Source organism: Puma concolor, chromosome D2 (genome assembly GCF_028749965.1).
Source record: "Puma concolor isolate L17-30 chromosome D2, mPumCon1.1.hap2, whole genome shotgun sequence".
Lineage (NCBI taxonomy): Eukaryota > Metazoa > Chordata > Mammalia > Carnivora > Felidae > Puma > Puma concolor.
In genome coordinates, this window is record NC_141677.1 from 79471522 (window position 1) to 79484641 (window position 13120).

General features: G+C 54.4%; 1 protein-coding gene across 1 annotated transcript in view; it reads left to right on the top strand.

Moving 5' to 3' along the window:
* Window positions 1-13120, top strand: part of HTRA1 (HtrA serine peptidase 1) — a 51774-nt gene that overhangs the window by 36703 nt on the left and 1951 nt on the right. The window contains exons 4-8 of the mRNA XM_086681083.1: window positions 7338-7532; window positions 8724-8756; window positions 10097-10211; window positions 11348-11405; window positions 12883-12978. Of these exons, the coding sequence (XP_086537209.1) occupies window positions 7338-7532; window positions 8724-8756; window positions 10097-10211; window positions 11348-11405; window positions 12883-12978 (497 nt within the window). The remainder of the gene's footprint in view (window positions 1-7337; window positions 7533-8723; window positions 8757-10096; window positions 10212-11347; window positions 11406-12882; window positions 12979-13120) is intronic.

The window sequence follows — 13120 nt, forward strand, 5'->3', positions numbered from 1 at the left end:
ACACTGCGGCTGACACACTCAGGACCAGCCTGGGGCTCCAGCCCCTTGACAACGAGCGTGCCGGGCGGCGGAGAGGCAGCGGCTCCCGCCGACTCGGCAACGAAAATATTTTTGTAACAGGAGCACTTTATACTTTCCAAGGAAGAGAAAGAAGTAGTTCACTTGCCTCATTAGGTTAAAAACATTTTTTTCCGTTCAGTTTTATGGTTTGTTTCATTGGCCTTCTCTGTCAGCTTCAGGGCAGGAGTGCAGTGGTTTGAGAGCATTCAAGGGCTTGTGGGCAGAACCCAGTGTGGCCAGACGCTGAAAGACTGACAGGCCATTGCCTTTAGGTCCCCTCTAGATGACTACAGGCTGAGCCAGCATCTGGAGAATTCCAGGAGTCCCCTCTCCTCTTGAGGCAGGCGCTTGCAAGGACCATCTGCCCCCGTCGGGGACTTGTAGGAAAAGAGATTTATTAAGGACGGCGGTGCCTGTTTTGATCTCATCAGTTTTAACGGTTGTCTGCTAATAGGTTTTTTGGAAATCAGCCAGGTCTTTTGGAAAGAACCCTAATTGTCAGAGCTGGAATGACCTTGGACATCACCGGCCTCCAACAACCTTATTTTAGAAGTGGCCAAATCCGGGACTCAGAGAAGTCAATCAGGTGGCCCAAGGTCGCAGAGTGAGTTAATACGGAACCGGGTCCAAACCCGGCTGTCCCGCTGCCTGGGACATTGTGCTCCTGGGATACGCGGTGGCCGAGGGGGCACATATATGCGTGTGCATGTATGTGCGTGTGCGTGTGGCGTGACTGTGTCTGAGTCTCCACTTGTGCACAACCCTTGGCTGCTGCTGGAGAATAAGCCCAAAGGAAGCCATCACCCAGGACGTTACCCAGCACAGACCCAGGCTTCCTTCTTCGGGGCTTCCGGTGGTTGTGATTCACGTTCAGCAGGAGTCCAGGCCCCAGGCAGAGTCCTCGAAGCAGGTGGGGCCACACAGCCCTGCTGCCAGGCCCTGGCCCAGGCTTGTCTGAGGATAGTTCAGCTTCCCGGCACTGGAGAAACAGCATGGCCCAGGCCCTCGCCCCGAGGACTCGTGAACTTGGCCTCCTCTGGCTGGTTTCTGTGCTGATTGCCCTTCGACTCCCCAGGTGCCCTCTCATGTACCATCTCTGCTGCCCTCACTCACCCCTGTGGGAAGGTCCTGCACCATGAGCATTTGGGCAGTGGGCAGGGTAGGCCGGAGAGAAGGTCACTTGGGTTGGAGGCAGAGGGAGGATTCTGGTCCTGGGACCTCCATCTGCTAGCTGTGGGAACGTCATTGTCATGGGCACGATGGTCTGTCCCACTGAGCGTCTGGTTGTAAACTTTTTTAAAAATGTTTATTTACTTTTGAGAGAGAGAGAGAGAGAGAGAGAGAGAGATGGAAACAGCGCGAGCAGGGGAGGGGCAGAGAGAGAGGGAGACACTGGATCCAAAGCAGGCTCCAGGCTCTGAGCTGTCAGCACAGAGCCTGATGTGGGATTCTAACTCATGAACCATGAGATCATGACCTGAGCTGAAGTTGGACACTCAACAGACTGAGCCACTCAGGCTCCCCAGAGTGTCTGGTTGTAAACGTCAAGCAGATGACAGAGCACGACGCACGTAGGGCACGCATACAAGGGGTGGGTTAGGCCAGGCTCTGCTTGGACCATTTGTGTCTTGCACGAACACAGACGTTTCGTGACCATTACTTGTTTTTGAAGCAGATTTCTCCCTTTGCTCCCATCCCAACCCCACCAAAAAACCGCATGAAGGAGCATATACTTAGTAGAGCCCTTCCCAAACATCGTTAGGTATTAAGATCACTTCTCTAAACTTCGTTTAATATTTATTTTTGAGAGAGCGACAGAGAGAGCGTGAGTGGGGGAGAGGTGGAGAAGGAGACACAGAATCTGAAACAGCCTCCAGGCTCTGAGTTGGCAGCACAGAGCCCGATTCAGGGCTTGAACTCATGGACTGTGTGATCACGACCTCAGCCGAGTTGGACACTTAACTGACTGAGCCACCCAGGAGCGCCTAGGATCGCTGCTCTACAGTGAACCATTTTCCCCTAAGCCTTGGGGGTTGCTGATGGCTCCCACCCCACAGCCCTCCTTTCTCCTTGCTGCTACAGCCCTGGTCTGTCCAACCATGATCCACCCCATTCCTATGGCAGACAAATTCTGGAGGAGCTAAGGCAGTCACGGGGGCCGTGTTCCCCTTGTCAAAGCATGGTTGAGGGTAATCTTATGACTAATTGGCTGGCCGATGACCCAGGAAGAAGAATGTGCTGGGCCTCTGGATTCTTTGCTCTTCTGAAGAGACACACAGAAGAGGAAAGATCCTTTTACATCCACTGGGCATAGTCCTGTCTTTACATAACACCTGGAAGGCAGGTGGCTTAAGTTGATCAGACAGAAGGAAGGATGTCCATGAGTCTTTGAGGTGATCAGCCCTGCCACCATCTTGCCCTTGAACAGCTGGACATTTACTCCATTTTGAGTAGGGTTTTCTGATACTTGCAGCTGAAAATACCCTAATTGAAACACCCAAATCGTTTTTCGTGTTGATCTATATTTAGCCTTTATGGAGCATTCTAGACTCAACTGACCTTGGCAATGGAGATTTGGACCATGTGCTTTTTTACTGCCGTGTGACTCTCCAACCCATCAGGCAGTACGGCTGGAGGGGTGGGCACGGATGGATTTCATTGATCTTCTGTGTTCACTGTGCCGGGCACTTAGGAGATGCTCAGTGAATGCTTGTTGAGAAAGTTCTCTTTCATGGTGGTGGTGTTTCACGGGAGTGCTGCCAGGCCTGCTGGTTGTTTGTTTGTTGTAATTAAATGAATGGGAGAGCCTTCTTTAATCACGCTCTACGCTCACCTCCCCCAAGTTCTAGCATTAAGCCTACCTCACAGTCAGTATCCTGCCAATGGCTAGTGTTTAGTAATTTAATACAGACCTGGTGAGTCTGGAGTCCACACCCAGGACTTCTGACAACCTCACCTGGGCTGTTTCTCCCTCCGCCTGGGTGGCAGTGGGCTGAAAACTCAGGAGCTAGGGGGATTCGTGTTTTCTTTTTTTTTTTTTTAATTTTTTTTTTTAACGTTTATTTTTGAGACAGAGACAGAGCATAAACAGGGGAGGGTCAGAGAAAGAGGGAGACACAGAATCTGAAACAGGCTCCAGGCTCTGAGCTGTCAGCACAGAGCCCGACGCGGGGCTCGAACCCATGGACTGTGAGATCATGACCTGAGCCAAAGTCGGCCGCTTAACCGACTGAGCCACCCAGGCGCCCCTCGTGTTTTCTTAAAGTCACTCTCGGTGGTGCTGTTGTGAGGATGCTGTTTAGTGGTCTTGAGTCACATCCAGATAGCTCCCCCGCCCTGCCCCATGAGCATGAATGGGACCTTGAGAACTGGGAGCATACCGGGCACGCTATGAAATATCCCCAGTCCTCGAAGGACTTGGGCCCAACGTGAGACTCAGGCTTTCCGGGTACAGCCTGAGGGCTCCTTCTCGGCTCTGATACGGAGCCTTGGAGTCTCGCTGCGGCCACTTATGAGCTCAACCCCCTGCACCGCCCTCCCCCCCCCCCCCACACTGCTGCAGCGTGCACACCCGACTTAGGTTTTCATCCACCCGGTGGCTAAAGGATCCGACGTGGGAATAGATGCTGCTCGCACCCTTGCTTCGTACCGAGTGGAGGAGAGATGCTTGTGTCTTAACATCGCAGGCGTGCTGCGTGCCCGGGATGGTGAGCTGTGGGAAGGGGCTGTCGGGAGAGGGGCTGGCTTCTCCGACAGGCCCTGTGAAGCTGGGGCCGCTTCAGAAGGAGACTCAGGCGGAGCGTCTGCTCAGGAGCCTCGAGGCGGCTTTGATGTGGGTGTCTCGGGAGCCAGCCTTCCGGCAGCACTGCGGAGTTAAACCAGGAGCAGGCTGAGCGGTCAAGGCCAATTCGTGTCTTGGTGCTTCCAGCTGTATCTGCGTTTCACCCCCCCCCCCCCCCGCCGAGGCCCCCTGTGGTCCGTGTGTCTAGACAGCCATGGGATAAAATGCTCAATTACTGAGTAGGAATTTGGCCAGCAGAGGTATAGCTGCGTTGAGCAGACAGACCCGAGGTAAAGACTGATCAGATGAGCCTACTTGGATCCGGAACAGCCAGAGGGCCTGATGCTTGTGGGGCCAGCAGCCCCTGCGGGGAGCAGGGGCCAGATGGCCCTGAGAAGGCATTTTGACTTCATGGAGAGCTGTAAGCCTGGCCTGACCCACATTCCTGCCCCACGTCACCCCTTTGCAAAGATCTCTGCCTCCACTTGGACTTCAGGGTAACACGTACTAGGAGTGCAGGTCTGAGAGTTGGGAAGCCTGTTCTCTTCTTTAGCCAGGCTGCTCATGAGCTGTGACGAGTCACTGCATCTCTGGGCCTCAGTTTCCACATCTGTGAAATGGAGGGGACGCAGGCCCTAATTCTCCAGGTGGCCGTGAAAGTGCTTTGTCAGCCGGGAGGTGGAAGGTTCATTCCCTTCCATGTCAGTAGAGGCTTCGTGTTAAAAACCCCACCCCCTTGGGATATGTCCGCTTGCTTATTTTTGTCTACGATTGTCCTTCGTGATCCAGGAGACGAGTGAGTAACAGCTTACACAAGGTGAGGGTTGGCATTGCCCATTGGTACCATTGGTACAGGTTTGGCCTCTTGGGATCCAGGGTTCTTTCCCCCGGTTGTGTTCCAGGGAGGATTGGTTCCTGGGGAGACTTGGGCTAGTACCACTGGTGTCCACTTGTCCAAGCCCGTGTGGTCCCTTGAGTGTGAGGACTTCACCGTGCTGAAGGCCCCCAGGCCCGGCCCTCCCCAGTGAGCACGGCTGAGCACACCCAGGCCCCTGGAATTCTCCCCTCCTCGTGGGGGCGGGGGGTGGGGGGGGGGCTCTCCTCTGTCCTTACAGCTTCTGCTGACCCCAAGGTGTTTGTCTCCCTGCCTCGTCCTCTGCCTCGAGCTCAGACTTGGGAAAGAAGAGCTCAAGGGGTGTCATCTTCAGAGCCCCTCTGCCTCCTGAACCCCGAGAACTGGGAGCCTGGGCCTGGTTCCCTTCCGACGGGGTGCAGGTGGAATGCAGGAATCGAGGGTGTGCCAAGGCTGATTGAGAGCCCCACGGCGAGCCCTGCCCCACGGAACTTTCTGATGCGGTTCCCAGTTTGTGTCTGAGCTGATGTGGGCTGGGCCCACCTCTCTGTTTGAACTTGATCTCTTGCCTTGGAGTTGGTGAAAAGCAACTGTTATCTTGGGCAGCCAGACACAGCCAGCCCCAGGATCCTTCGCCGCCGTGTCCCCTGGCCCAGCCCCGAAGGAGGGGTAGTGTCCCCAGCAGGCCTCCCCCAGAGTGGCTGAGTATACGTCACTGGCCCTGCTCGCCCACCCGCTGTGACTGCTGGATGAAGTCATTCCTGGCAGGGGTGGCTGGCACGGGCCCAGAGTAAACAGGCCGAACTGAGCCGCTGGTGTGCCTCTGGACGCCGAGGAGCTTGGGGGTGCGGGGCCGCGGGCCTGCCCCTTCCAGAACAGCACCGTGCGCTCCGGCCTCGGGCGACCCCAAGGGTCACTGGTAGTGTAGACCCGTGCCACCTGCCTCTTCCCGGCTGGGCGACGGCAGACGAGCTTGTGGGAGTTTAGTTGGCCGGGTTCCCCCATTGGGTCTGCACAGATCCCAGTGCTAGTAACGATAACTAACACTTAGACGATGCTGACACGTCCCAGTCCCATTAGGTACTTAACATGAGCCAGGCGGTATTCATGGTGTTGTTCGGGTCTTGTCGCCTAATTCTCACAACTCACCCGTGACAGAGCTGTGCCGCGTTATGCCCATTTTCCAGACGACAACACTGGAGACCAGGGGGTTATGAACTCGCACCAGGATCTAATCAGGATCTAATCTGTGCCCTTGACAGGCCTCTACTGTGCTTCTCGTTGTCTGTGCTCTGAGGGGCGTTCCTTCTCATTGCCACTTCTCGAAGTCAGCGTGAGGTCTTAGATCCCTTCTCCAATATTCCTTCTTCCTCCGTGAACTTTCTGAGCCAGCGTCTTCCTTATTGGGGGCGGGAAGGGGTCTTTATGGCTTAGCGCCATGTCAGAGGATGAGGGAATCTGGGTTTGGGGGCACAGTCTGATGTGTGAATCTCTGCTCTGTCTCGAGTCACCCAGTCTTTTGGGGCCTCAATTTGTCCATCTGTTAAATGGGCACCTCACCTCATCCGCTGGTGTCTGCCCTCTCCGTGCCAGAGCAGATGCTAAAAGAACCCTGGTTTTCGCCCACCCCATCCTCTCTGGGGGCCCCCCTCATCTCTTTCTTTCTTTGTTGAGGTGGATGTGAGGGGGCTGGACGTGCATGAGGCCTGGGCGGGGTCTCGGCTTCCTGGGCCTGGTTCCCGTTGTTTGGGCAGCCGCTACTCTGCTCTTGACTCAGGGAACAAAGGCGAGAGGAAGGTTTGCTTGGCTCAGGAAGGAAGGGAGGGGGAGAGCCTCAGGCCGTCCCGATGGAAGCCCAGCTCGAGGCCTGGCTACTCCAGCTGGCCTCATTTTGCCCTGTTTCAGTGTGAAGAGTTATTTGGAGCTTCTGACTCTGCCGGAGCCTCACAGGGCCCTGGGGATCAGGCTCGCGGGGCTGGTCAGTTCACCAGGGCCGCGCGGAGCAGAGGTGGTCGATGGGGCGCTCTTTTCGGGCGAAGAGAGAGGCTACTTCTGGGGCTTCGGGGCTGGTGGAGGGGTGGGGGAAGCTGGATGCCTCGCCGCCCCCTCCCGCTCCCTGCGCCTCTCCAGAATTGCCCTGCACTTAGCACAGAGATGCACCCAGCCGAACCCGTGCGGCTCTAGCCTCAGTGCTCCCGATTCTCCAGGACTCAGACAGAAGCGCCTGTGATGAGCGGGGGTGGCTCCGCCCTTTCCTTCCACCCCATTCCACCCCAAGGCTGTGTAGGCTCAGGATCCTTCTGTGCGTCTTCCCTTTCTTCGGCAGCCTTGCCCCAAGTCCAGACTTTGTCTCCTGTCCCCTGGTCTCAGGGTCTCACAGCAGGTCTGTGCTAATAGTCAAGATGGGGCGCGACCCCGCGGTGGCCTCTCATGACCTTCCGTGTTCTCCTTGGTCAGCGGCTCCAACGCTCACTTGTCCCTCATCAGCTTGCGACGTGCTGATGGCGGTGGGCGGGAGGGGACGGGAGGCCCCGGGCCTGCCCTCACTCCCGCACGAGGCCCGTCACCGCCCGACACTCCCCGACGCCTGCGCGTCGTCCATTCTGCTAACCAAACGCAGCAACGCCAACCTTGTGGTTCCAGGGCAAGCTGCCTGTCCTGCTGCTGGGCCGCTCCTCCGAGCTGCGGCCGGGGGAGTTCGTGGTCGCCATCGGAAGCCCGTTCTCCCTTCAGAACACGGTCACCACTGGGATCGTCAGCACCACCCAGCGCGGTGGCAAAGAGCTGGGGCTCCGGAACTCGGACATGGACTACATCCAGACCGACGCCATCATCAACGTGAGTCCCGTGGGGTCGGGCAGGTGTTTGGAAAGCTGGGCTTAGGAACCCGGGGTGGAGCCAGGATCCTCGAGGTGCCGGCCAAGGCGTTACCTCTGAACCCCTAGGGCGGCTGAGGCCGAGGGCTGGTCCTCGGCCTCAGCCATCTCCAGGGACTCCTGTGAAGGGGATTTCGGATACGCCAAGGTCTGCAGCCCAAGGGGGGCTCCCCATCCCACTGGAGGGGCCGTGGCTCCTCTGCCCCCAGGCCGCTCAGTGGACCCGATGTTGAGGCTCTGTGCAGGAGGGACGTTCACCCTGGTGCCGGTGCTGTCACCCCCGGAGGTGCTCGCTCTGCCTTGGGGCGCGGTCTGAGCGTTAGGCCCATACTGTTCCATGTCTAAGGAGGCCAGGCCTTGCTCCACACCATCTCCTCAATGGAACCTTTTATAAACCACAATTTTTCCCCTTCGGCTGTCTCCTTATAGGATTGGCCTTTCTTTTTTTTTTTTTTTTTAATGTTTATTTCTGAGACAGAGCATGAGTGGGGGAGGGGCGGAGAGCAAGAGGGAGACACAGAACCTGAAGCAGGCTCCAGGCTCCGAGCTGTCAGCACAGAGCCCGACGCGGGGCTCGAACTCACGGGCCATGAGATCATGACCCGAGCCGAAGTCGGTTGCTCAACCGCCTGAGCCACCCAGGCGCCCCATGGATCGGCCTTTCTACAGAGCAACGTGTTTCCCCCTACATCTGTCTAATAAATAAGAAACAGTGTGTTTTGTACATTTGCTGCTCTGAAAGGTTTCATTCCCAAACTTTCTTGTGATCCGCATGAAGTAGTGGAAAAAGAACAAACCATGTGGATTTCCAGCCACAGCAGCAAAGCGGGGATCGTATAGCGGGGGTGGGGGGGTGGGGGCAGGTTTGAAATACCGGTTGGTAGCCAGTGTGTTGCCAGGAGAGGGAAGTGGGTGTTGGGTGTTTGAGGGGGGGGGGGTCATAGTTGTCCTCTGGGATTTGGAGCCAAAAAAAAATTTTTTTCCCCCATTTATGGCACATCTAAAACTTTCTGAAAATGTTTAAGGCCCCTTTTTCCAGCAGCATATTAGGTTGACAGGAACAAATCCAAGGAGAGAACCTGCCAGGCAGGGAAATGCACAGGGCCATATAAAGACATAAACTCATAACCTTTTAATTTTTGCTTAATTTCAGTATGGAAACTCAGGAGGACCATTAGTAAACCTGGTAAGGCCTTTTTTTTTTTTTTAAATCTGTGTACGTTTTTTTGTTTTTTGTTTTGCTGTTTTTTGCTTTCTTTTCAGACATGAACTTGCCACAGCACATTATCTGATTCTTTTACAGTGAAATCTGTGAGTCTGTACCGCATCCTTAGAAATTACCCTTCTTATCTTTTCTGGAAGGAGTAAGGCATGTGGGAGTCGGGGTTGGAAGTGTTATGCCAGCAGACATGCTTGGGTTTCAAAGTTACAAGTAAATTCAGTGGAATTTGGGTCCAACCCAGGAGCAGCCAAAGGGGGAGGCCTTTCTTTTGAAGGTGTCAGCAGCTCTGGCCTGTTACAAAAAGGCACGGCCTTCAAATGAGGTCCCCAGGCCGCCACAGGAGCTGGCTTGGCTCGTCCACAGTCTTTGTCTTGGCCAGGAGCCCTCCCTTAAGACCTGGCTGAAATGAGGAGTTGCCCCCGCTCACAGAGATGTCACATAAGGCTATATTTAAATACATAAGCATGAAAAGGGAAGCTTTAGAATCTGTCAGAGTGGGGCCCACGCAGCTCAGGGGTCACCCAGCCCTGTTCTCATTTCCCTGCCCTGGGTGGCAGCGCTTGCTGGAAGGTTCTCGGTGTTGGGGACCGAATTCTCAGTGTTGCAGGAACTGTACAAGGAGAGAATTTGTAGTCGCTTGGCACTTGTCCCTTATCAGCCTGAGCTAAACAAACCATTCAACAAGGGTGTGCAGAATAACGGTGAAGGGGTCTTGTTATTCCATGAGTAGCGTTTGCCAAACCAGGAATCTGTCTTGAGCGAGAGCACAGCCCGTAGACTGCCTTCCTCCGTGATCTGAAGCCGGTCTGTGACAAGCAGAGGAAGCGAGGCGGGGCCTTACCCTGCAGCCCCTGTAACATCTGTGGCTGCTGAGACAGCACGGAGATAGCACTGTGTTTTCCCGGTAACCCCTAGTCACTAAGGTTGTCCCCCTGGGTGTCAGCAGAGGAATCTTTAGATCATGGAACATGGAGGAAGCTGGAGGCTATGGACAGCCACCTAAAGGACTCTGAGGTTTCGGAAATATTCCCTGGGAAAGGAGCAAAGGAGCACCTCGAAACCAGCCTCGAGGCTGTTTTTGTGGCACGGTGCTCCCTGAGGACAGAGCCTGATGTGTGTTGGCTCGTACTGCCCAAGTGATGCCTCTCCCCCTGCGGCCCCGGGACCCCCTCCACCCGGTTCCCCCTCCCCACCCATTCACAGCTCAAAGACTTCCTTCACGACAGACGATCTGTTCGCTTTTGGTGCGTGTCTTCCGGTAAACCTTCGTGGGCTCAACAGGCTGTTTCCATCTTGCTTTTCAGGATGGCGAAGTCATTGGGATTAACACTCTGAAGGTGACAGCCGGAATCTCCTTTGCAATCCCATCAGATAAGATTAAAAAGTTCCTAACCGAGTCCCACGACCGACAGGCCAAAGGTAAAGCACGGCCCCGTGTGGCCGCGGGTGGTTCAGGCAGGCCCGGCTGCACCCCTGAACGTCAGCTAAGCCTTTTCGGATCGAGAAGGAAAATGGGATACACGTTGTCAGGCCCCTGGCATTGGGTCACAGAAGTTTGACCCTTTTTGGCCGTGAATGTTTCATGTGGTTTGGTTTAATATGTACCAGTCATGATCCTAGGTGATTTCTGTACATCGTTTTATTTCATTAAGTTCCTTTGCCCTCTCAGGAGGGAAGTATTAGTCCCATTTCAGTGATAAGAAAACTGAGATTCAGGGAGATCGTTCATTCCACACGTGTTTGTTGACCCGTATCTGCTTGGGGTTAGGCTGGGGGTTCCATGGCTCCACAAGGTCCCCGGCACGTGTGATGTTTACACTCTGACTGGAGGAGGAGGGAGGGTGATACTAGACAAACATGCAAGGTTTCAGATACCAATGATGCTTCCCTGAAAATGAAGCAGGGTGGTGAGCTGGGGGAGTGCCGGGAGGGGGACATTCCAGACCAAGGAACAGTGGATTCAAGGCCTCCGTTGTGGGCACAGCACACACAGCGAGTGGGTCACGTGGCTGGAGTGCAGTGAGGTTCAGGGTCACACAGATGGATGCAGAAAGCAGTTAGCCAGGGTCACGGAGACTTGACCTCTGTGCCGTGGTGGCCATGGTGAAGGCCTTGGGTTGTATTGAGAACAGGGAAGGTCATGATCTGGTGGACGTCTTTGAAAAGTCATTGTCATGGCTGCATGGAGACTCCGCTGGAGGGGCTGGGCAGAAGTGGTAGGACCAGGTGAGAGACTCTCCTGGTCATCCACGCCAGGGTGGGACGAAGGGCTCAGATTCTGGATTTATCGGAGGGCTAGAACCCTCATTGGAGGTCAGGATAAGGCAAAGAGGAAGCAAGTATCACTCCTCAGTTTTTGGCCATTAACAAAAATGACAGGACTTTCCCCAGGTAACATGGCAGGTAGGGGTCTGAGAAGGATTTGAACCACATCGTCAGCGTTCCCCCCCATGGCCCTGACTTTATACACTGCAGGGACTGAACCTCACAGCTCCTGGTGTCCCCAGTACAGCTGCCAACTGGGCTGACCTGTTGTCCTTTTGTTGTCCCACCAGGCAAAGCCGTTACCAAGAAGAAGTATATTGGCATCCGAATGATGTCGCTCACATCCAGGTGGGTAAGCGGGACGCCTGTGTGTGTATCTTAAACTTAAACCTAAACTTAGGAAGGCTCTCACTGGCGCCCTGAGAGGGAAACCTCATGCTGCCTTAAGCATCTCGGTTTCTGGTTATAATTGAGAAACATCAGGAAAGAGGAGGGGCCATTCCCCTGAGCCTCTGGTTTTATGCTTCATTTTTGGGTTTTTTTTTTTTTTTTGTGTGTGTGTTTGGAGGGAACAGGTCCTTCCTTCTAGAAGATTCTGCCCTCCTCTTTGAAGGCAGGCCTGGACAGTGGGGCGTGTTGGTCACTCTCCCTCATGCCTTCCTTTGACCACTTGTTCTGTTGAAACCCACATTCCAGGAGTGCCCCAGCACCTCCCTCAGCCCAGAGCACCCTGCCTTTTGGGAGTGCGACCGTGTGTGGGCTGTGGCTGCCGGAATGCTGGGTCAGGCTTGTTTGCCGGAGCCGGTGGAAGCTGTGGCATGCGGCTGCCAGGCTTATAACGTACTGGTGTTTTACCCTTGATGAAAAAGTCTGGTATAACCACACGAGTTGGAAGCTCTTGCAGGTACAGGTAGCAAAGAGCAGAACGTATTCATGTCGGCATTAACATATGAATTATCGTAATTAACTTACTATTAATCGTGACCATATTACTATCCTTTAGATGCATATTATGAATGGTGGTGTCGTTTTTAGCACTCCACAATGTATGGACTGATTTGCTAAGACTCAAATGTGAATCAGTTACTTGTCTTGGAACTGTGGGCGACGAAGGTATGGGGAAGGAATATACACCCTAGCATCTGGCTTCCTGAGTTCTTGTCCCAGCTGTGCGACTTCCTGGCTAATGACCTGGGGAATGACTTGACCTCTGTGCCTCAGTTTCCTCCTCTCCGGGGCCAGGACAACAGTGCAGGCATTTTGGTGGGTGGTGAGGACCGAGTGATTGAACGTGTGCCCAGGCTCGGATCCACGGGTGGTGGCACGGGTCGCCAGCCACAGTGACACCAGCCACTGTATTTACTGCACATTTGCTCCACACCAGGCCAGGTGCTGCGTCCAGACCATCTCACCTAATCCTCAAAACGACCCCTACATCATAGAGTATTGTCATTATTCCTGTTTTGTAGGTGAGGAAACTAAGGCACAGAGAGGTTAAGCAGCTGCCCAGGATCACACAGAAAGTGGCAGAGCTGGGGCTCCAAACCTGGGCAACCGCTACACCATATTCACTCCTTACGTTACAATAGCTACTATTAAATCATTAGTAAAATTATGAATAATAATCATTATAAAGCACCGTACTTCGTGTCAGCCAGTAGATCTTTGACTCTCATAGACATGTAAGCGAAGCAGAATCAGACCTCCTGGGGCTATTTTATTTCGGATTCAGGGATCAGGAGGAGAAGCTGGGTGAGAGCTGAGTCTCAGCCAATAGAGGCCCCTTGTTACTTGATGTTAACGCAGGTGTTTTCCTCCCGAGCAGCAAAGCCAAAGAGCTAAAAGACCGTCACCGAGACTTCCCGGATGTGCTTTCGGGAGCGTATATCATTGAAGTCATTCCTGACACTCCAGCGGAAGCGTGAGTTAGAACTATTTTCTCTTGGCCGGATTATCCCTGCGGTTCCTGGGGGCGGTCGGGGGAGGCTGTGTTCTTTTCATATCGGCTCAGGTGGTGGTGAGGGTCCCCGATGAAAGGGTTGGACACCCTTGGTCCCGCCAGC